This window comes from Anomaloglossus baeobatrachus, unplaced genomic scaffold (assembly GCF_048569485.1).
Source record: "Anomaloglossus baeobatrachus isolate aAnoBae1 unplaced genomic scaffold, aAnoBae1.hap1 Scaffold_360, whole genome shotgun sequence".
In the NCBI taxonomy this organism is placed as follows: Eukaryota; Metazoa; Chordata; class Amphibia; order Anura; family Aromobatidae; genus Anomaloglossus; species Anomaloglossus baeobatrachus.
In genome coordinates this window covers 1-25295 of record NW_027442955.1, presented here as the reverse complement: position 1 = coordinate 25295, position 25295 = coordinate 1, and the positions used below count along the sequence as shown (strand labels likewise).

The 25295-nt window shown below is 47.8% G+C and overlaps 1 protein-coding gene across 1 annotated transcript in view; it reads left to right on the top strand.

The window, feature by feature from the left end:
* The window catches only part of LOC142273205 (chloride channel protein ClC-Kb-like), a gene marked incomplete at its 3' end in the record, with an annotated part of 44952 nt that extends 22302 nt beyond the window's left edge, over nucleotides 1-22650 (top strand). Inside the window, exons 2-18 of the mRNA XM_075332523.1 lie at nucleotides 7353-7481; nucleotides 8609-8748; nucleotides 8835-8912; nucleotides 9122-9200; nucleotides 9336-9461; nucleotides 9543-9627; nucleotides 10005-10106; nucleotides 10862-10949; nucleotides 11026-11208; nucleotides 14031-14100; nucleotides 19791-19901; nucleotides 20006-20219; nucleotides 20303-20436; nucleotides 20929-21065; nucleotides 21245-21284; nucleotides 21972-22039; nucleotides 22588-22650. Of these exons, the coding sequence (XP_075188638.1) occupies nucleotides 7353-7481; nucleotides 8609-8748; nucleotides 8835-8912; nucleotides 9122-9200; nucleotides 9336-9461; nucleotides 9543-9627; nucleotides 10005-10106; nucleotides 10862-10949; nucleotides 11026-11208; nucleotides 14031-14100; nucleotides 19791-19901; nucleotides 20006-20219; nucleotides 20303-20436; nucleotides 20929-21065; nucleotides 21245-21284; nucleotides 21972-22039; nucleotides 22588-22650 (1847 nt within the window). The remainder of the gene's footprint in view (nucleotides 1-7352; nucleotides 7482-8608; nucleotides 8749-8834; nucleotides 8913-9121; nucleotides 9201-9335; nucleotides 9462-9542; nucleotides 9628-10004; nucleotides 10107-10861; nucleotides 10950-11025; nucleotides 11209-14030; nucleotides 14101-19790; nucleotides 19902-20005; nucleotides 20220-20302; nucleotides 20437-20928; nucleotides 21066-21244; nucleotides 21285-21971; nucleotides 22040-22587) is intronic.
* Nucleotides 22651-25295: the final 2645 nt, after the last annotated feature.

Genomic DNA, 25295 nt, shown 5'->3' with positions numbered 1-25295 from the left:
GTAATGTGGCTGATATTGCACCCACTATGGACCTTCCAGCAGATAATGATATATAGGTCATGTGATTGTAATGTGGCTGATATTACACCCACTATGGACCTTCCAGCAGATAATGATATATAGGTCATGTGACTGTAATGTGGCTGATATTACACCCACTATGGACCTTCCAGCAGATATTGATATATCGGTCATGTGACTGTAATGTGGCTGATATTACACCCACTATGGACCTTCCAGCAGATAATGATATATAGGTCATGTGATTGTAATGTGGCTGATATTACACCCACTATGGACCTTCCAGCAGATAATGATATATTGGTCATGTGACTGTAATGTGGCTGATATTACACCCACTATGGACCTTCCAGCAGATATTGATATATCGGTCATGTGACTGTAATGTGGCTGATATTACACCCACTATGGACCTTCCAGCAGATATTGATATATCGGTCATGTGACTGTAATGTGGCTGATATTGCACCCACTATGGACCTTCCAGCAGATAATGATATATCGGTCATGTGATTGTAATGTGGCTGATATTACACCCACTATGGACCTTCCAGCAGATATTGATATATCGGTCATGTGACTGTAATGTGGCTGATATTACACCCACTATGGACCTTCCAGCAGATATTGATATATTGGTCATGTGACTGTAATGTGGCTGATATTGCACCCACTATGGACCTTCCAGCAGATATTGATATATCGGTCATGTGACTGTAATGTGGCTGATATTGCACCCACTATGGACCTTCCAGCAGATATTGATATATTGGTCATGTGACTGTAATGTGGCTGATATTGCACCCACTATGGACCTTCCAGCAGATAATGATATATCGGTCATGTGACTGTAATGTGGCTGATATTACACCCACTATGGACCTTCCAGCAGATAATGATATATTGGTCATGTGACTGTAATGTGGCTGATATTACACCCACTATGGACCTTCCAGCAGATATTGATATATCGGTCATGTGACTGTAATGTGGCTGATATTACACCCACTATGGACCTTCCAGCAGATATTGATATATTGGTCATGTGACTGTAATGTGGCTGATATTACACCCACTATGGACCTTCCAGCAGATAATGATATATAGGTCATGTGACTGTAATGTGGCTGATATTGCACCCACTATGGACCTTCCAGCAGATATTGATATATTGGTCATGTGACTGTAATGTGGCTGATATTACACCCACTATGGACCTTCCAGCAGATAATGATATATCGGTCATGTGACTGTAATGTGGCTGATATTACACCCACTATGGACCTTCCAGCAGATATTGATATATCGGTCATGTGACTGTAATGTGGCTGATATTGCACCCACTATGGACCTTCCAGCAGATATTGATATATTGGTCATGTGACTGTAATGTGGCTGATATTGCACCCACTATGGACCTTCCAGCAGATAATGATATATCGGTCATGTGACTGTAATGTGGCTGATATTACACCCACTATGGACCTTCCAGCAGATAATGATATATTGGTCATGTGACTGTAATGTGGCTGATATTACACCCACTATGGACCTTCCAGCAGATATTGATATATCGGTCATGTGACTGTAATGTGGCTGATATTACACCCACTATGGACCTTCCAGCAGATATTGATATATCGGTCATGTGACTGTAATGTGGCTGATATTACACCCACTATGGACCTTCCAGCAGATATTGATATATCGGTCATGTGACTGTAATGTGGCTGATATTACACCCACTATGGACCTTCCAGCAGATAATGATATATAGGTCATGTGACTGTAATGTGGCTGATATTGCACCCACTATGGACCTTCCAGCAGATATTGATATATTGGTCATGTGACTGTAATGTGGCTGATATTACACCCACTATGGACCTTCCAGCAGATATTGATATATCGGTCATGTGACTGTAATGTGGCTGATATTACACCCACTATGGACCTTCCAGCAGATATTGATATATTGGTCATGTGACTGTAATGTGGCTGATATTACACCCACTATGGACCTTCCAGCAGATATTGATATATTGGTCATGTGACTGTAATGTGGCTGATATTACACCCACTATGGACCTTCCAGCAGATATTGATATATTGGTCATGTGACTGTAATGTGGCTGATATTACACCCACTATGGACCTTCCAGCAGATATTGATATATAGGTCATGTGACTGTAATGTGGCTGATATTACACCCACTATGGACCTTCCAGCAGATATTGATATATCGGTCATGTGACTGTAATGTGACTGATATTGCACCCACTATGGACCTTCCAGCAGATAATGATATATCGGTCATGTGACTGTAATGTGGCTGATATTGCACCCACTATGGACCTTCCAGCAGATATTGATATATTGGTCATGTGACTGTAATGTGGCTGATATTACACCCACTATGGACCTTCCAGCAGATATTGATATATTGGTCATGTGACTGTAATGTGGCTGATATTACACCCACTATGGACCTTCCAGCAGATATTGATATATTGGTCATGTGACTGTAATGTGGCTGATATTACACCCACTATGGACCTTCCAGCAGATATTGATATATAGGTCATGTGACTGTAATGTGGCTGATATTGCACCCACTATGGACCTTCCAGCAGATTTTGATATATTGGTCATGTGACTGTAATGTGGCTGATATTACACCCACTATGGACCTTCCAGCAGATATTGATATATTGGTCATGTGACTGTAATGTGGCTGATATTACACCCACTATGGACCTTCCAGCAGATATTGATATATAGGTCATGTGACTGTAATGTGGCTGATATTACACCCACTATGGACCTTCCAGCAGATATTGATATATAGGTCATGTGACTGTAATGTGGCTGATATTACACCCACTATGGACCTTCCAGCAGATATTGATATATCGGTCATGTGACTGTAATGTGACTGATATTACACCCACTATGGACCTTCCAGCAGATATTGATATATAGGTCATGTGACTGTAATGTGGCTGATATTACACCCACTATGGACCTTCCAGCAGATAATGATATATTGGTCATGTGACTGTAATGTGGCTGATATTGCACCCACTATGGACCTTCCAGCAGATATTGATATATTGGTCATGTGACTGTAATGTGGCTGATATTACACCCACTATGGACCTTCCAGCAGATAATGATATATTGGTCATGTGACTGTAATGTGGCTGATATTACACCCACTATGGACCTTCCAGCAGATATTGATATATAGGTCATGTGACTGTAATGTGGCTGATATTGCACCCACTATGGACCTTCCAGCAGATAATGATATATCGGTCATGTGATTGTAATGTGGCTGATATTACACCCACTATGGACCTTCCAGCAGATAATGATATATCGGTCATGTGACTGTAATGTGGCTGATATTGCACCCACTATGGACCTTCCAGCAGATATTGATATATCGGTCATGTGACTGTAATGTGGCTGATATTGCACCCACTATGGACCTTCCAGCAGATATTGATATATCGGTCATGTGACTGTAATGTGGCTGATATTACACCCACTATGGACCTTCCAGCAGATAATGATATATAGGTCATGTGACTGTAATGTGGCTGATATTACACCCACTATGGACCTTCCAGCAGATATTGATATATTGGTCATGTGACTGTAATGTGGCTGATATTACACCCACTATGGACCTTCCAGCAGATATTGATATATTGGTCATGTGACTGTAATGTGGCTGATATTGCACCCACTATGGACCTTCCAGCAGATATTGATATATAGGTCATGTGACTGTAATGTGGCTGATATTGCACCCACTATGGACCTTCCAGCAGATATTGATATATTGGTCATGTGACTGTAATGTGGCTGATATTACACCCACTATGGACCTTCCAGCAGATATTGATATATTGGTCATGTGACTGTAATGTGGCTGATATTACACCCACTATGGACCTTCCAGCAGATATTGATATATTGGTCATGTGACTGTAATGTGGCTGATATTACACCCACTATGGACCTTCCAGCAGATAATGATGTATAGGTCATGTGACTGTAATGTGGCTGATATTACACCCACTATGGACCTTCCAGCAGATATTGATATATCGGTCATGTGATTGTAATGTGGCTGATATTACACCCACTATGGACCTTCCAGCAGATATTGATATATTGGTCATGTGACTGATATTGCACCCACTATGGACCTTCCAGCAGATATTGATATATTGGTCATGTGACTGTAATGTGGCTGATATTACACCCACTATGGACCTTCCAGCAGATATTGATATATAGGTCATGTGACTGTAATGTGGCTGATATTGCACCCACTATGGACCTTCCAGCAGATATTGATATATAGGTCATGTGACTGTAATGTGGCTGATATTGCACCCACTATGAACCTTCCAGCAGATATTGATATATTGGTCATGTGACTGTAATGTGGCTGATATTACACCCACTATGGACCTTCCAGCAGATATTGATATATAGGTCATGTGACTGTAATGTGGCTGATATTGCACCCACTATGGACCTTCCAGCAGATATTGATATATTGGTCATGTGACTGTAATGTGGCTGATATTGCACCCACTATGGACCTTCCAGCAGATATTGATATATCGGTCATGTGACTGTAATGTGGCTGATATTACACCCACTATGGACCTTCCAGCAGATATTGATATATAGGTCATGTGACTGTAATGTGGCTGATATTACACCCACTATGGACCTTCCAGCAGATATTGATATATAGGTCATGTGACTGTAATGTGGCTGATATTACACCCACTATGGACCTTCCAGCAGATAATGATATATAGGTCATGTGACTGCAATGTGGCTGATATTACACCCACTATAGACCTTCCAGCAGATAATGATATATTGGTCATGTGACTGTAATGTGGCTGATATTGCACCCACTATGGACCCTCCAGCAGATATTGATATATTGGTCATGTGACTGTAATGTGGCTGATATTACACCCACTATGGACCTTCCAGCAGATATTGATATATAGGTCATGTGACTGTAATGTGGCTGATATTACACCCACTATGGACCTTCCAGCAGATATTGATATATTGGTCATGTGACTGTAATGTGGCTGATATTGCACCCACTATGGACCTTCCAGCAGATATTGATATATTGGTCATGTGACTGTAATGTGGCTGATATTACACCCACTATGGACCTTCCAGCAGATAATGATATATAGGTCATGTGACTGTAATGTGACTGATATTACACCCTCTATGGACCTTCCAGCAGATATTGATATATAGGTCATGTGACTGTAATGTGACTGATATTACACCCTCTATGGACCATCCAGCAGATATTGATATATCGGTCATGTGACTGTAATGTGGCTGATATTACACCCACTATGGACCTTCCAGCAGATATTGATATATTGGTCATGTGACTGTAATGTGGCTGATATTGCACCCACTATGGACCCTCCAGCAGATATTGATATATCGGTCATGTGACTGCAATGTGGCTGATATTACACCCACTATGGACCTTCCAGCAGATATTGATATATTGGTCATGTGACTGTAATGTGGCTGATATTACACCCACTATGGACCTTCCAGCAGATATTGATATATCGGTCATGTGACTGTAATGTGGCTGATATTACACCCACTATGGACCTTCCAGCAGATATTGATATATTGGTCATGTGACTGTAATGTGGCTGATATTACACCCACTATGGACCTTCCAGCAGATATTGATATATTGGTCATGTGACTGTAATGTGGCTGATATTGCACCCACTATGGACCTTCCAGCAGATATTGATATATCGGTCATGTGACTGTAATGTGGCTGATATTACACCCACTATGGACCTTCCAGCAGATATTGATATATTGGTCATGTGACTGTAATGTGGCTGATATTGCACCCACTATGGACCTTCCAGCAGATAATGATATATAGGTCATGTGACTGTAATGTGGCTGATATTACACCCACTATGGACCTTCCAGCAGATAATGATATATAGGTCATGTGACTGCAATGTGGCTGATATTACACCCACTATGGACCTTCCAGCAGATAATGATATATTGGTCATGTGACTGTAATGTGGCTGATATTGCACCCACTATGGACCTTCCAGCAGATAATGATATATAGGTCATGTGACTGCAATGTGGCTGATATTACACCCACTATGGACCTTCCAGCAGATAATGATATATCGGTCATGTGACTGTAATGTGGCTGATATTACACCCACTATGGACCTTCCAGCAGATATTGATATATTGGTCATGTGACTGTAATGTGGCTGATATTGCACCCACTATGGACCTTCCAGCAGATAATGATATATAGGTCATGTGACTGTAATGTGGCTGATATTACACCCACTATGGACCTTCCAGCAGATAATGATATATAGGTCATGTGACTGCAATGTGGCTGATATTACACCCACTATGGACCTTCCAGCAGATATTGATATATTGGTCATGTGACTGTAATGTGGCTGATATTGCACCCACTATGGACCTTCCAGCAGATAATGATATATTGGTCATGTGACTGTAATGTGGCTGATATTACACCCACTATGGACCTTCCAGCAGATAATGATATATTGGTCATGTGACTGTAATGTGACTGATATTACACCCACTATGGACCTTCCAGCAGATAATGATATATTGGTCATGTGACTGTAATGTGGCTGATATTACACCCACTATGGACCCTCCAGCAGATATTGATATATCGGTCATGTGACTGCAATGTGGCTGATATTACACCCACTATGGACCTTCCAGCAGATATTGATATATTGGTCATGTGACTGTAATGTGGCTGATATTACACCCACTATGGACCTTCCAGCAGATATTGATATATCGGTCATGTGACTGTAATGTGGCTGATATTACACCCACTATGGACCTTCCAGCAGATATTGATATATCGGTCATGTGACTGTAATGTGGCTGATATTACACCCACTATGGACCTTCCACCAGATATTGATATATTGGTCATGTGACTGTAATGTGGCTGATATTACACCCACTATGGACCTTCCAGCAGATATTGATATATAGGTCATGTGACTGTAATGTGGCTGATATTGCACCCACTATGGACCTTCCAGCAGATAATGATATATCGGTCATGTGACTGTAATGTGGCTGATATTACACCCACTATGGACCTTCCAGCAGATAATGATATATAGGTCATGTGACTGTAATGTGGCTGATATTACACCCTCCTCAGGATCTAACATGGACCTTTATCTCTCCGCAGTCAATCTGTGGGTGTACGATGCTCTCGACCAGTACCGATACCTGCAGTACTTCTCCTGGGTGCTGTACCACGCTCTCCTCATGGCGGTATCTGCCGGCGTTGCCAAATATATTGCTCCACAAGCTGCAGGTAAGTGGCCAAATCTAAAGACACATGATGCCAAATCTCCCAACTGTCCCGGATGCCGCAGGTCAGCCCAAATATGGGGAGTTACCCGCTGTCTCGGGGGGTCGGGGGTATGTCCGGACTTCAACCATAGCCGTGCCCTCCAGATACCATGATGGAGCAGGAGCCTCTACCATTCCCTCTATATAGAGTCTGGAGGACCTAATGGGAGCAGAAAATGGCCTACTAGTGTGAGGGCCACCATGTGGGGGATGGGGGGGCATTTTATTGTGTGGGGGCATTATAATTTGTTATAAAAATTATAAAATTAATTTAAATTATACATTGTTGGGGAACATTTGAGGCATTGTAGCATGTGTGGCAGGCACTATGGTGGCACCAGATTGTGTGCGGGCATTATACTATGCTAGTGGGTGCCATGGGGGCTTTATAGTTTGTGACAGGCACAAAGGGGCATCATACTGTGTGGGGGGCCTCCGAGGGCATCATACTGTGGGGGGGCCCCAATGGGCATCATACTGTGGGGGGGCCCCGATGGGCATCATACTGTGTGGGGGGACCATTATGGGCATCATACTGTGTGGATGGCCCCGATGGATATCAGTGTGTGGAGGGCCTTGATGGGCATCATACTGTGTGGATGGCCCCAATGGGCATTATACTGTGTGGATGGCCCCGATGGATATCATAGTGTGTGGCGGGACCATGATGGGCATCATACTGTGTGGGGGCCTTGATGGGCATCATACTATGTGGGGGCCTTGATGGGCATCATACTGTGTGGATGGCCCCAATGGGCATTATACTGTGTGGCGGGACCATGATGGGCATCATACTGTGTGGGGGCCTTGATGGGCATCATACTATGTGGGGGCCTTGATGGGCATCATACTATGTGGGGGCCTTGATGGGCATCATACTGTGTGGGGGGGCCTTGATGGGCATCATACTGGATGTTGGGGGCACAGAGGAGCCATTATAGTGGCATTATACAATGTTGCACACTTGGGGGCCGTAGTCTTTGCCCCCCTTGTATAACAGTCAGGGTAGGGGGTTTGGAGGAGGCGTCTCACCATGCCGCGTCACACAATGTCAGACATACAATAAGCCTCTGCTTTCTTCTCCTGCAGGATCTGGAATTCCGGAAATTAAGGTCACCTTGCGGGGAGTTGTCCTCGCGGAATTCTTTACCTTTCGAACGTTTATTGCCAAGCTGATTGGCGTCACGTGCACCCTGGCTGCCGGCAGCACCATATTTTTAGGGAAAGTGGTATGTGCAGTAATCAGTACTGGAGCTGTGCGGGGCAGGAGCTGTAGAGGTGTGGACATGAGAGCACTGTGTCCATCTCTCCGCAGGGACCTTTCGTGCACATGGCCACCATACTCGCTACTCTTCTCGGAAGACTGATGGTGAAACTTGTCGGTGCCAAAGAGGTGAGGGTTCCTGACGTTGTCACGTGTGTGCCGGTGGTTACCAGTAGTCTGGACTCGGAGCAGACATGGCCGCTTCCTTTCTGCAGTCGCTATTCCCAAACTCCTCAGCAGCCGGGGTCTCCATGGTCAGGATGACGGGCACTGACACAGATCACCTCCTGCTTCTTTGGGGTTCGTAGACCCTTATAATCAGATTTCTTGTGCTTTAGAACCCAAGTCGGAAGTACGAGCTGCTGATTGCCGGGGCTGCAGTCGGGGTTGCGTGCTGCTTCGTGGCTCCTGTAGGAGGTCAGTGATGTCTAGGACTTGGGCCTGGGTGTATATATACGCGGCCTAGGTGCCCTCTATGCCCCATGTATATGGGCAGCTGGCGTATAGACCCGATGACCTGTACACGGTCGTGTAACTCCGTCTCCTCCGCAGGGGTGCTCTTCAGCATAGAGGCAACAGCAACACATTTTGCGGTGCGGAATTACTGGCGGGGTTTTTTTGCGGCTACTTGTGCGGCTCTGATGTTCCGGCTCTTGGCAGTGACCAATAGTGAGAAGGGTGAGTTCTGCAAATCCGCGGATTGGGGGTCCACCAGATAAAGTGGTGATAATTACATTCATCTTTCCTCCTCCTCTGTAGAGACGGTCGCCATCCTCTTTAGTACCAATTGGCGGGTTGAGTTTCCCTTCGATCTTCCAGAATATTTGTCTTATGCCATCCTGGGGTGAGTATATGCAGTGGCATATCTTCTTCTTAGAATGATATGTAGCCTTGGAGTCATTGGTGGGGTGGTGGATTTGGTGGACCTTCTGCCCTCCTGTTCAGCAATACACCGATGTTTAGTTTTGTGGAGCATGTATGGCCACTGAATTGAGCAGTCTGTATAACGGCACCGAATAATGTCCAATAACAGATTATATGACTATAACAGAAGACAATGACCAGACGTGACCCCAGATCCCCGATTATTGAGTCACCAGAGACTGGGCGGCCTATAACAGGCTACAAATCTCAGCCATATTGCCACCTATCTGTGCCATGTGTGACCGTCCTACGCTCCATGCCGCCCAGTCCCCTCACTTTCTGCTGCTTTTCTCGCAGGGTGGTGTGCGGTTGTGTCTGCTGCGTCTACCTGTATATCCACCGCGTCACGCTGGTTTTCATCAGTACTAATGAACGGATAGGAAAGTTCTTCAGGAACAAGTAAGTGTCGCCTTATCCAACACCCCGGGTTCTATACAACGAATCAGTGGTCATTATCGGAAGCAGGAGATCAGGATTGGGCATGCTGGATTTGGGAATGCCGACTCTTTCATTCTCCATGAGAGAAGCCATCACAGATGTCTCAGAGAAAACACAGGAACACTTGGTAGAGAGGCCTTCAAGACGGCCGAGACAGCGGCTAAACCATCTTTCATCAGACAGCCATCTAAGCTGTGGGGGGCTGTAAATTGCTGGCGAGGTCCGAACCTTGTCATACCTGGGTTGTTGAGCTGCCATTACCAGACCAGACACCTGAATGGCGACAGCTACAAGATCATTCATCAAGAAAATCGGAAGAACAGGCAGCCGTAAGATCTCTCAACCAAGAAGGATCCTTCACTGACAGTATTTCCAGAAAGAACGTCATTGGGAGACTCTTCGATTCCTTCAGTGGGTTGTCCATCAGATGTGGCAGAAGGCTCACCACTGATCCATCAGATGTGGCAGAAGGATCACCACTGATCCATCAGATGTGGCAGAAGGATCACCCGCAGTGACTGCCGGAGTGGCTGCAGTCACATTGTGCAGCTCATCCATGTCGTGACCATTAGGCATCTTCAGATGTTGCACATGCAAAGCTATAACATAGGCCTGGTCTTAGACACAGTTGGGAAGAATTAGAGCTTTCCCCCAGTCTTCGTCCCCCACCATAATCACACCAGGGTAATATAACCGCTTCTCCATTTGTGTTGCAGTAAGATCGTTTATGCGGTATTTGTAGCCGTGGTGTTGGCCAGCATCACCTTCCCACATGGATTTGGTCAGTACATGGGAGGAACGCGGGTGAGTGTACAGTGTGACGCTATATAACATGTCAGCGATTCGTGGCCTTGTGCTGAATGTCGCCTCCTCCGCACAGCTCACCATGAAGGAACATCTGGAGACCTTCTTCAACAATATCACCTGGGGTGTGGAAGAGAAGTCCCTGGTCCTGAATGCCTCCCGCCAGCCTCCAAACCCCACCTATGACGACAACTGGCTGCAGTGGACGCACCCACAGCTGTCCTCCATAGAGAAGCTCGCCATCTTTATTGTTCTTAAAGTAAGTAGCACCGGCCTGGAAAGTATAATCACTCAGCACATAGGATAGGATATGTGTCTGTGAATCCGTGGCTAGCCGCGGTCCAGAACCCAACCGGCAGTGGCCTGCCCAATACTGTGCGCTGGATAGTGGCTGATCCGATGGTAAGATATGGTTATATGTGTGTAATATAAGGTATGATAGATTATATATGGGTATTCTGTATATACAGTATTATGTGTGTGATATATGATGAATTATATGTGAGTATTCTGTATATATTATATGTGAAATATATGATGAGTGATATGTGAGTATTCTGTATATATTATATGTCTTATATATGATAGATTATCTGTGATTATTCTATATATATTTTATGTGTAATATACAGTATGATAGAGTAAATGTGAGTATTCTGTATATATTATGTGTGATATATGATGAATTATATGTGAGTATTCTTAATATATACAGAATACCAATATATAATATGTGTGATATGTTATATGTGATATAGGATAAGTTAATCTGTGTGATATTAGTTATATGTGAGTATTCTGTATATATTATGTGTGTGATATTAGTTATATGTGAGTATTCTGTATATATTATGTGTGTGATATTAGATATATGTGAGTATTCTGTATATATTATGTGTGTGATATTAGATATATGTGATTATTCTGTATATATTATGTGTGTGATATTAGATATATGTGAGTATTCTGTATATATTATGTGTGTGATATTAGTTATATGTGAGTATTCTGTATATATTATGTGTGTGATATTAGATATATGTGAGTATTCTGTATATATTATGTGTGTGATATTAGATATATGTGAGTATTCTGTATATATTATATGTGAAATATACAGTTAGGTCCAGAAATCTTTGGCCAGTGACACAATTTTGGCGAGTTGGGCTCTGCATGCCACCACATTGGATGTGAAATGAAACCTCTACAACAGAATTCAAGTGCAGATTGTAACGTTTAATTTGAAGGTTTGAACAAAAATATCTGATAGAAATTGTAGGAATTGTCACATTTCTTTACAAACACTCCACATTTTAAGAGGTCAAAAGTAATTGGACAAATAAACCAAACCCAAACAAAATATTTTTATTTTCAATATTTTGTTGCGAATCCTTTGGAGGCAATCACTGCCTTAAGTCTGGAACCCATGGACATCACCAAACGCTGGGTTTCCTCCTTCTTAATGCTTTGCCAGGCCTTTACAGCCGCAGCCTTCAGGTCTTGCTTGTTTGTGGGTCTTTCCATCTTAAGTCTGGATTTGAGCAAGTGAAATGCATGCTCAATTGGGTTAAGATCTGGTGATTGACTTGGCCATTGCAGAATGTTCCACTTTTTTGCACTCATGAACTCCTGGGTAGCTTTGGCTGTATGCTTGGGGTCATTGTCCATCTGTACTATGAAGCGCCGTCTGATCAACTTTGCGGCATTTGGCTGAATCTGGGCTGAAAGTATATCCCGGTACACTTCAGAATTCATCCGGCTACTCTTGTCTGCTGTTATGTCATCAATAAACACAAGTGACCCAGTGCCATTGAAAGCCATGCATGCCCATGCCATCACGTTGCCTCCACCATGTTTTACAGAGGGTGTGGTGTGCCTTGGATCATGTGCCGTTCCCTTTCTTCTCCACACTTTTTTCTTCCCATCATTCTGGTACAGGTTGATCTTGGTCTCATCTGTCCATAGAATACTTTTCCAGAACTGAGCTGGCTTCATGAGGGGTTTTTCAGCAAATGTAACTCTGGCCTGTCTATTTTTGGAATTGATGAATGGTTTGCATCTAGATGTGAACCCTTTGTATTTACTTTCATGGAGTCTTCTCTTTACTGGTGACTTAGAGACAGATACACCTACTTCACTGAGAGTGTTCTGGACTTCAGTTGATGTTGTGAACGGGTTCTTCTTCACCAAAGAAAGTATGCGGCGATCATCCACCACTGTTGTCATCCGTGGACGCCCAGGCCTTTTTGAGTTCCCAAGCTCACCAGTCAATTCCTTTTTTCTCAGAATGTACCCGACTGTTGATTTTGCTACTCCAAGCATGTCTGCTATCTCTCTGATGGATTTTTTCTTTTTTTTCAGCCTCAGGATGTTCTGCTTCACCTCAATTGAGAGTTCCTTAGACCGCATGTTGTCTGGTCACAGCAACAGCTTCCAAATGCAAAACCACACACCTGTAATCAACCCCAGACCTTTTAACTACTTCATTGATTACAGGTTAACGAGGGAGACGCCTTCAGAGTTAATTGCAGCCCTTAGAGTCCCTTGTCCAATTACTTTTGGTCCCTTGAAAAAGAGGAGGCTATGCATTACAGAGCTATGATTCCTAAACCCTTTCTCCGATTTGGATGTGAAAACTCTCATATTGCAGCTGGGAGTGTGCACTTTCAGCCCATATTATATATATAATTGTATTTCTGAACATGTTTTTGTAAACAGCTAAAATAACAACTTGTGTCACTGTCCAAATATTTCTGGACCTAACTGTATATGTGTGATATGTTATTAGATATATGTGAGTATTCTGTATATATTATGTGTGTGTTATTAGATATATGTGATTATTCTGTATATATTATGTGTGTGATATTAGATATATGTGAGTATTCTGTATATATTATGTGTGTGATATTAGATATATGTGATTATTCTGTATATATTATGTGTGTGATATTAGATATATGTGAGTATTCTGTATATATTATGTGTGTGATATTAGATATATGTGAGTATTCTGTATATATTATGTATATATTATGCTCATTATACAGACATTTACAGTTTTTCTCTTTGTCTCTTTAGTTTTTTATGCTCCTGTTTGCAAACACCATGATCATCCCAGCCGGATACTTCCTTCCCGTGTTTGTATACGGTGAGTTGTGTTGCGGCCGCGCTGAGTATATATATATATATATATTGATGGGCTGTCCTCAGTACACAAATATATATATATATATATATATATATATTTGTGTACTGAGGACAGCCCATCAATGTCTCATAGTTGGGGTCCAGGACTCCTTCTGGTGGTGCACCGGTTGGGGAGACATCCTATGGTGTTATGAAGTCTTGTCGTGCGTCTCCGCTGTTGGACGCTCCCGGGGCGCACAGTGCCAGTCATTAGAGCAGCCATTACTGCCATGGATGACGGCCTACAAAGGGGAAGGGAAATGTCCTGTAGGGATACGGCTCGCGCGGTTGTGGTTTGAGGTCGGCAGAAGGAGCAGTTTTAGTAAAACCTCCGGCGGGTTTATTTAGACTTCATAAACCCTGCAGGAAAGCAAAACCCAAAAACCAGCCTTCTCCAAAAAATAATCCATATATCAGCGCAGGATCGCTCACTCAGGGTAATGTCCAGCTCTCTGTCCTCCACATACATCTCCACACAGACACCTAGTGAACCCACCTAGACTTTATGTCCACCATACCATGCCCCGGGTACTGGAGTTAACTTCCAGGCTTACAGCACAGAGGATATCCACCTTTGTGATACATATCTCCCCTCCATGATGTGTGCGTCTACTATCTTACAGTACATATCTACTTCCTCAGAAGTGTGATGTCGGCGCCTATTGATGATGCACGAAGTCATCGGAAGCATAACCACATGTCACCTTCACATCCATCAGACATTGTTAAGCCCCAGTAGATTTACACCAGTATCATGGATGGTTTGTAAACTCGATGGTGAGGAGATGGCATATACACGCCACAAGTGGTGAGCAGGCGTATACACCCCACAGCTAATGACCCTGAGGTGGTGAGCAGGTCCATACAATCCACAGCTAATGATCCTGAGGTGGTGAGCAGGCCCGTACAATCCACAGCTAATGATCCTGAGGTGGTGAGCAGGCCCATACAATCCACAGCTAATGATCCTGAGGTGGTGAGCAGGTCCATACAATCCACAGCTAATGATCCTGAGGTGGTGAGCAGGTCCATACACCCCACAGCGAATGATCCTGAGGTGGTGAGCAGGTCCGTACAATCCACAGCTAATGATCCTGAGGTGGTGAGCAGGTCCATACACCCCACAGCGAATGATCCTGAGGTGGTGAGCAGGCCCATACACCCCACAGCGAATGATCCTGAGGTGGTGAGCAGGTCCATACACCCCACAGCGAATGATCCTGAGGTGGTGAGCAGGTCCATACACCCCACAGCTAATGATCCTGAGGTGGTGAGCAGGTCCATACACCCCACAGCGAATGATCCTGAGGTGGTGAGCAGGCCCGTACAATCCACAGCTAATGATCCTGAGGTGGTGAGCAGGTCCGTACAATCCACAGCTAATGATCCTGAGGTGGTGAGCAGGTCCGTACAATCCACAGCTAATGATCCTGAGGTGGTGAGCAGGTCCGTACAATCCACAGCTAATGATCCTGAGGTGGTGAGCAGGTCCGTACAATCCACAGCTAATGATCTTGAGGTGGTGAGCAGGTCCGTACAATCCACAGCTAATGATCCTGAGGTGGTGAGCAGGTCCATACACCCCACAGCTAATGATCCTGAGGTGGTGAGCAGGGCCACACAATCCACAGCTAATGATCCTGAGGTGGTGAGCAGGTCCATACAATCCACAGCTAATGATCCTGAGGTGGTGAGCAGGTCCATACAATCCACAGCTAATGATCCTGAGGTGGTGAGCAGGTCCATACACCCCACAGCTAATGATCCTGAGGTGGTGAGCAGGTCCACACAATCCACAGCTAATGATCCTGAGGTGGTGAGCAGGCCTGTACAATCCACAGCTAATGATCCTGAGGTGGTGAGCAGGTCCATACAATCCACAGCTAATGATCCTGAGGTGGTGAGCAGGCCCACACAATCCACACCTAATGATCCTGAGGTGGTGAGCAGGTCCATACACCCCACAGCGAATTAACCTGAGGTGGTGAGCAGGCCCGTACAATCCACAGCTAATGATCCTGAGGTGGTGAGCAGGTCCATACAATCCACAGCTAATGATCCTGAGGTGGTGAGCGGGCCCACACAATCCACAGCTAATGATCCTGAGGTGGTGAGCAGGTCCACACACCCCACAGCTAATGATCCTGAGGTGGTGAGCAGGTCCATATGTGACGCCCTGGGCAAGCCAGGGGTCACAGGTCACAACACCACATGCACCCTCACATTCCCTGCAGGAACATCCAAGCTAACCCAAAATCCTTGTTGCCTTCCTCCAGGGGCTGATGTCCACACCAGGGGGTGGGCCAGGCGGTTGGCTCCGCTCACCGAGGAGTTCACAGCCCTGGAGGCGGGAAAACCAGGCAGTTTAGCTCAGGCAGAGCTTGAGTGAGGAACAGAGATCAGTGAGGGAAGTGAAAGTAGAAGGAAGTGAAGTGGTAGAGGAGCTTAGGAGAGAACCTGAAGTAAAGTGAAAAGAAACAGTTTGTAAAGCCTGAAGTTGGTCCGGGTGTGTGCCCCGGACAGTGACAGCAAGGTCAGCAGACGGCGGTGATAGTCTGCAGGGGGACTGCTCGGAGGTTGCTGGAAGGACCGCGGATGGGTGGTGACCCGGCGGTACCGGAGCAGTATACGAAGAACAGTCAGCACCAGGGCAGGGGCCTTTTGGATCCCGGCAAGGCTAGGAGTCGCCATAATTTGCCAAATTCGTCAGTGAAGGGACGTCTGTCTCCCAACAACCAAGTCCCGATTGAAGGCAACAGCCCGACCGTGAAGGGGAGACACCGCCACCGCCAGGGCACCAGTTTCCCAGGGCCAGCGCCTGCGGTCAAGAGTAGAGCTCCTTCGGCCCAGCTTGAAGCCGAGGAGTGGGTAACCGGTGGGAACCCATCGCTACCAAAAGGACTTTACATAGGTGCAGGGAAGAGACCGTCACCGCTAACTGCAGGGAACATCAGCACCGTGAACCGTCCGAGGGACTAGTCCAACCAGCCGTTTGTTTACCGAGAACTGTGTCGTGTTTACTGGCTGAGTGAGTACCTCCGTGCCGTGTGGCACAGCGCTGCCCCTGCGTCCCTGCACCTCCACAGGCCCCATCCCCACCTGTCCACCATCCCGATCCCATCACTGGGCCCCGGGAGCACCACAACCCCTACCCACGGAGGGCACATCAACAACTGGCTGCTCCATACCATCACTCCCGGGCTCCCCATACAGAGCAGCGGTGGTGTTAACAAATCACCACAACCGTGGGTGGCGTCACGGACAATAAACTATCCCAAAACTCCAATTCCCCTTTTCACTCACGGGCGAAGAGCGCCGCTCGAGTCCCCGGGATCCGGCCCATCGCTCGAGCCACCGAGCAGCGGCAGGCCGCACCAGCCGCGGCAGCCGGACCCGAGCAGTGGGAGAGCGCGGCGTCCCCTCCTCCGCCCGCGACACATATAATGCACAGCTAATGATCCTGAGGTGGTGAGCAGGTCCAAACAATCCACAGCTAATGATCCTGAGGTGGTGAGCAGGCCCATACAATCCACAGCTAATGATCCTGAGGTGGTGAGCAGGTCAATACAATCTACAGCTAATGATCCTGAGGTGGTGAGCAGGCCCATACAATCTACAGCTAATGATCCTGAGGTGGTGAGCAGGTCTGTACAATCCACAGCTAATGATCCTGAGGTGGTGAACAGGTCCGTACAATCCACAGCTAATGATCCTGAGGTGGTGAGCAGGTCCACACGCCCCACAGCTAATGATCCTGAGGTGGTGAGCAGGCCCATACAATCCACAGCTAATGATCCTGAGGTGGTGAGCAGGCCAATACAATCTACAGCTAATGATCCTGAGGTGGTGAGCAGGCCCATACAATCTACAGCTAATGATCCTGAGGTGGTGAGCAGGTCTGTACAATCCACAGCTAATGATCCTGAGGTGGTGAGCAGGTTTGTACAATCCACAGCTAATGATCCTGAGGTGGTGAGCAGGCCCACACAATCCACAGCTAATGATCCTGAGGTGGTGAACAGGTCCGTACAATCCACAGCTAATGATCCTGAGGTGGTGAACAGGTCCGTACAATCCACAGCTAATGATCCTGAGGTGGTGAGCAGGTCCACACGCCCCACAGCTAATGATCCTGAGGTGGTGAGCAGGCCCATACAATCCACAGCTAATGATCCTGAGGTGGTGAGCAGGTCCATACACCCCACAGCTAATGATCCTGAGGTGGTGAGCAGGTCCACACGCCCCACAGCTAATGATCCTGAGGTGGTGAGCAGGTCCACACGCCCCACAGCTAATGATCCTGAGGTGGTGAGCAGGTCCACACGCCCCACAGCTAATGATCCTGAGGTGGTGAACAGGTCCACACAATCCACAGCTAATGATCCTGAGGTGGTGAGCAGGCCCATACAATCCACAGCTAATGATCCTGAGGTGGTGAGCAGGTCCATACAATCCACAGCTAATGATCCTGAGGTGGTGAGCAGGTCCATACACCCCACAGCTAATGACCCTGAGGTGATGAGCAGGCCCATACACCCCACAGCTAATGATCCTGAGGTGGTGAGCAGGTCCATACAATCCAGAGCTAATGATCCTGAGGTGGTGAGCAGGTCCATACACCCCACAGCTAATGATCCTGAGGTGGTGAGCAGGTCCACACACCCCACAGCTAATGATCCTGAGGTGGTGAGCAGGCCCATACACCCCACAGCTAATGATCCTGAGGTGGTGAGCAGGTCCGTACAATCCACAGCTAATGATCCTGAGGTGGTGAGCAGGTCCACACAATCCACAGCTAATGATCCTGAGGTGGTGAGCAGGTCCATACACCCCACAGCTAATGATCCTGAGGTGGTGAGCAGGCCCATACAATCTACAGCTAATGATCCTGAGGTGGTGAGCAGGTCCACACAATCCACAGCTAATGATCCTGAGGTGGTGAGCAGGTCCGTACAATCCACAGCTAATGATCCTGAGGTGGTGAGCAGGTCCATACACCCCACATCTAATGATCCTGAGGTGGTGAGCAGGCGTATACACCCCACAGCTAATGACCCTGAGGTGATGAGCAGGCCCATACACCCCACAGCGAATGATCCTGAGGTGGTGAGCAGGTCCGTACAATCCACAGCTAATGATCCTGAGGTGGTGAGCAGGTCCACACAATCCACAGCTAATGATCCTGAGGTGGTGAGCAGGTCCATACACCCCACAGCTAATGATCCTGAGGTGGTGAGCAGGCCCATACAATCTACAGCTAATGATCCTGAGGTGGTGAGCAGGTCCACACAATCCACAGCTAATGATCCTGAGGTGGTGAGCAGGTCCGTACAATCCACAGCTAATGATCCTGAGGTGGTGAGCAGGTCCATACACCCCACATCTAATGATCCTGAGGTGGTGAGCAGGTCCATACACCCCACATCTAATGATGGTGCGGTGGTGAGCAGGTCTATACAATCCACAGCTAATGATCCTGAGGTGGTGAGCAGGCCCATACAATCTACAGCTAATGATCCTGAGGTGGTGAGCAGGCCCACACAATCCACAGTTAATAATGCTGAGGTCTATGCATATTTTTCACCTGTCTACACCACACACTGAGGCCGACCACCAAGTGCGGACACTTCAGCCTCTTATTAATTCCTACAGGTGCTGGACTTGGTCGCCTATATGGAGAAATAATCGCCAAAATCTTCCCGGATGGGATTATCTCGGAGGGTATCCCTATTCGCATCACTCCGGCCGGATACGCTCTCGCAGGTGCCAGTATAACACGTCCTCAGACTTGGGTGGTGTTCACGTGACGTAATGGTCAGTTACATGGCGGTCGACGTCTTCTCATCCAGATCCTCTTGCTCTTGCAGGGGCCGCAGCATATTCTGGGGCCGTCACTCAGACCCTCTCTACAGCTCTCCTGGTTTTTGAGTTAACGGGGCAGATGTCACACATTCTCCCCGTCCTGATTGCCGTCCTTATTGCCAACGCTATCAGTCAGAGCTGCCAGAACTCATTTTTTGACATTATAGTCATAGTAAAGAAACTTCCGTACCTCCCAAAGCTGGTATTTGGAAAGAACTGGTGAGATCGGGTGGAGGTCAGACTCTGGGCTGGATGGTAGGAGGGTGGTTAGATCTCACTGTAATGGTGTCTGTCATTCCCAGCGCCCACGATGTATGTGCCGAAGATTTCATGGTGACCGACCTGCGGTATCTCGTGAAGGGCTTCAGATACAAAGACGTCCGGAACCTCCTGAAATCTTCGGATCTAAGGCAGTTTCCCATTGTGGATGCTGAAGGTTCGTCTTCTCTTCATCTTCACCTGAATATTGTGGGACTGTGAGACCCTCCCGCCTGCTCTATAATGGTGATTGGGAACAGTCGTGATCGTTTCTGACTTACTCGATGGGGTAAAACGTATCCACGTAGACTTTGAGGAAGACTGGACTCTTCTGCCCGGGCCTCTGTGATGGGGCTGCACATGATGAGTATTATTGAGGCTAACATGTTGGACCCTTGCGCAGGACACTGATGGTTGGATCTCCTGGATGGTCTATCAGATCCCTCGGAGATAGGCTGTTGGTCTGCATCTCCACATGTCTTGGGGTCAGGGCCATTGTGGGTTGTGGTCGTGATGTGACAAAGCTCAGGCTCCTGACATGTAGTTGTGCCATCTTTGCCCAGCCTCACCCGGTCTCATATCTACCCATCTCCTCTTATCTCGGCCAATCACTGACCTCATCTTGGCACCATCTGAATACTTTCTAACAAGCGTCTTTTGTTTTCTCCAGATTCTAGGATCCTTCTTGGCTCCGTCAGTCGGAAAACTCTCAGCAAACTCATGTCTGACCAGCTCGGCACTGAGCGGAGGATCCAGTATATGATGAACCAGCCCGGGAGTAACATGGACCACAATGGGACCTTGACAGTAAATGCGCAATATGGGAGTGTAGGCAGGAGGGCAAGTTTAGGGGTTACAATCCATAGAAGACAATGGGAATCAAAGTCACCATAGATGGAGGTTGTAAGAGACGGAAATGGTATTGTGGGCCACGTAGTAATAGCACGTGGTATCTAACCACCGGTCCTTACTTTTCTGTATTTCAGTCTCTGGATGAGTCCTCCAGACCAAAGCTGCCCAGAACTGGTGAGTGCTGCCCGGAGGTCCTGGTTACTGATCTCGTAATCTTCCTTGGTCTTTCCTCTGTTATCTCCTCTTACGTCAGCCATGTCTAGCTCGATATTCCATGAATGTCTGTGGTCCCATCTTGGGCGCTGTTACTTGCGATGACTGATCATGAATGAGCCTCTGTGGGATTTCCAATAACTAAGGAGCAAGTGCAGCCGTTGGTTTTCGGAAACTTACTGCACGTATTCAGCCACTTCTTCGGCATGTGATGGGCCCTCAGTCCTAAAATGTATGAGGGCCCCTCCATGAGAACTCCATCTGTGGCACATATGGATGTAGTATGGATTAGAGATGGGAGAAGGGACCCTCAGGACTCCGGTCCATCCCCCTCGAGCTCTTCTTCTCATCCGCCGGGCCGGTGTCACGCTGCAGTAATGGCATTACGCCGGCCCGTGGTGGGAGGAAACAGATTCGCAGGCTCCATCCAGTAGACACAGATTAATGACCGGTGGACGGACCGCAGTCCCGAGAAGCCACTCTCCCATCCTAGTATTGATCCCTGGGGGCCACAGATGCCACGATTTCTGCTCCTCTGACCACAATGCAGATAATGTCATAACGTTGAGACCACAGGACACTGCGCTGCGCTCAGCCATACTGCAGAGATACCGCCATAGACACGTCACCTGTGTTCTCTCCTGTCAGCAGAGGAGCCGGAGAATGGAGACGCGAGCAGCTACAGCACGCAGGACACCATCACCTATGACAGTGAGGTGAGCAGATGTTCCCCGGCCGCGGTGTGCCATTAATGCACCTCACCCGACGCCCCCACACACATGCACGCGCGACTCGGCCAGCTACAGCAAGGCTCTGTGCAAACACTGCAGTTTTGGTGCATTTTTCGGTGCAGTTTTGCCCCAAGTCTGCATGTCTATCATTACGCCAGTAAAGTGGATGAGATGTCTGAAGTTTCGGGCGCACGTTGCTTATTTTATCCTCGCAGAAAATAATCTGCAGCCTCAATTCTTGGTGCGTTTTTCTGCCACAAGGTGTAGATTTGATGCAGAAATTGTCGGCACCAAATACTCAGTGTGTGAACAGAGCCGAAGACTCCCCTGGAGACGCAATGTGACCGCTCCGTCTCTCCACATCACCGTGCGGTCACATGTAGAGGAGACATCTGAAGCGTCTGCACTGACAACCAGCCGTGAAGACTTGTGTGTCCCCATCAGGTTGTCACCAGCTCCCCGAGTCACTCTGTATAAGTGCACGTGCCATCACTCCGGCAAATGTACACTCACACTCAAACTCTCCTCAACAGACGCAAAAGCCGGTGGGACGCAAGAGACGCTCAAGCAGATTCCGGAACCAGTACCTCAGGATGGTGGGTATAGTAGACCTGACCCGGCACACACGAGCCATGGTGCATGTGATGTGCGAGTGTGGGGAGAATCCAGGGGGCAGTATAGAGGAGAGTCACAGGAGGAGGAGAGTCACAGGAGGAGCAGAGTCACAGGAGGAGGAGAGTCAGAGGAGGAGGAGAGTCACAGGAGGAGGAGAGTCACAGGAGGAGGAGAGTCACAGGAGGAGGAGAGTCACAGGAGGAGGAGAATCACAGGAGGAGGAGAATCACAGGAGGAGGAGAATCACAGGGGGAGGAGAATCACAGGAGACGGAGAGTCACAGGAGGCGGAGAGTCACAGGAGGAGGAGAGTCACAGGAGGAGGAGAGTCACAGGGGGAGGAGAATCACAGGTGGAGGAGAGTCACAGGAGGAGGAGAGTCACAGGAGGAGGAGAGTCACAGGAGGAGGAGAGTCACAGGAGGAGGAGAATCACAGGAGGAGGAGAATCACAGGAGGAGGAGAATCACAGGAGGAGGAGAGTCACAGGAGGAGGAGAGTCACAGGGGGAGGAGAATCACAGGTGGAGGAGAGTCACAGGAGGAGGAGAGTCACAGGAGGAGGAGAGTCACAGGAGGAGGAGAGTCACAGGGGGAGGAGAATCACAGGTGGAGGAGAGTCACAGGAGGAGGAGAGTCACAGGAGGAGGAGAGTCACAGGAGGAGGAGAGTCACAGGAGGAGGAGAATCACAGGAGGAGGAGAATCACAGGAGGAGGAGAATCACAGGTGGAGGAGAGTCACAGGAGGAGGAGAGTCACAGGAGGAGGAGAGTCACAGGAGGAGGAGAATCACAGGGGGAGGAGAGTCACAGGGGGAGGAGAGTCACAGGAGGAGGAGAGTCACAGGAGGAGGAGAATCACAGGAGGAGGAGAGTCACAGGGGGAGGAGAGTCACAGGGGGAGGAGAGTCACAGGGGGAGGAGAGTCACAGGAGGAGGAGAGTCACAGGAGGAGGAGAGTCACAGGAGGAGGAGAGTCACAGGAGGAGGAGAATCACAGGGGGAGGAGAGTCACAGGGGGAGGAGAGTCACAGGAGGAGGAGAGTCACGGGAGGAGGAGAGTCACGGGAGGAGGAGAATCACGGGAGGAGGAGAATCACAGGAGGAGGAGAGTCACAGGAGGAGGAGAGTCACAGGAGGAGGAGAATCACAGGAGGAGGAGAGTCACAGGGGGAGGAGAGTCACGGGGGGAGGAGAGTCACGGGGGGAGGAGAGTCGCGGGGGGAGGAGAGTCGCGGGGGAGGAGAGTCGCGGGGGGAGGAGAGTCACAGGAGGAGAGTCGCGCGGGGGGAGGAGAGTCGCGCGGGGGAGGAGAGTCGCGGGGGGGAGGAGAGTCGCGGGGGGGAGGGGAGTCGCGGGGGGGAGGGGAGTCGCGGGTGGAGGGGAATCGCGGGTGGAGGAGCTTCACATTTGGCGGTATTTTATAATTTGATGTAGAGACCAGTGATTGTCGTCTTGTTAATTGACGCGGTCTCCCACACTCCGCTGTCCATGACACACAGATGTACGATCGTCCTCCTCTGTTGGTGGCAGTGTATACAGCTCTCAGTGGATTGTCCTCTGTTGGTGGCAGTGTATACAGCTCTCAGCGCATTGTCCTCTGTTGGTGGCAGTATATACAGCTCTCAGCGCATTGTCCTCTGTTGGTGGCAGTGTATACAGCTCTCAGCGGATTGTCCTCTGTTGGTGGCAGTGTATACGGCTCTCAGCGGATTGTCCTCTGTTGGTGGCAGTGTATACAGCTCTCAGTGGATTGTCCTCTGTTGGTGGCAGTGTATACGGCTCTCAGTGGATTGTTCTCTGTTGGTGGCAGTGTATACGGCTCTCAGCGGATTGTCCTCTGTTGGTGGCAGTGTATACAGCTCTCAGCGGATTGTTCTCTGTTGGTGGCAGTGTATACGGCTCTCAGAGCATTGTCCTCTGTTGGTGGCAGTGTATACAGCTCTCAGCGGATTGTCCTCTGTTGGTGGCAGTGTATACGGCTCTCAGTGGATTGTCCTCCTCTGTTGGTGGCAGTGTATACGGCTCTCAGCGGATTGTCCTCTGTTGGTGGCAGTGTATACAGCTCTCAGCGGATTGTTCTCTGTTGGTGGCAGTGTATACAGCTCTCAGCGGATTGTCCTCTGTTGGTGGCAGTGTATACACCTCTCAGTGGATTGTCCTCTGTTGGTGGCAGTGTATACAGCTCTCAGCGGATTGTCCTCTGTTGGTGACAGTGTATACAGCTCTCAGCGGATTGTCCTCTGTTGGTGGCAGTGTATACGGCTCTCAGTGGATTGTTCTCTGTTGGTGGCAGTGTATACGGCTCTCAGCGGATTGTCCTCTGTTGGTGGCAGTGTATACAGCTCTCAGTGGATTGTCCTCTGTTGGTGGCAGTGTATACGGCTCTCAGTGGATTGTTCTCTGTTGGTGGCAGTGTATATGGCTCTCAGCGCATTGTCCTCTGTTGGTGGCAGTGTATACGGCTCTCAGCGGATTGTCCTCTGTTGGTGGCAGTGTATACAGCTCTCAGCGGATTGTTCTCTGTTGGTGGCAGTATATACAGCTCTCAGCGCATTGTCCTCTGTTGGTGGCAGTGTATACAGCTCTCAGCGGATTGTCCTCTGTTGGTGACAGTGTATACAGCTCT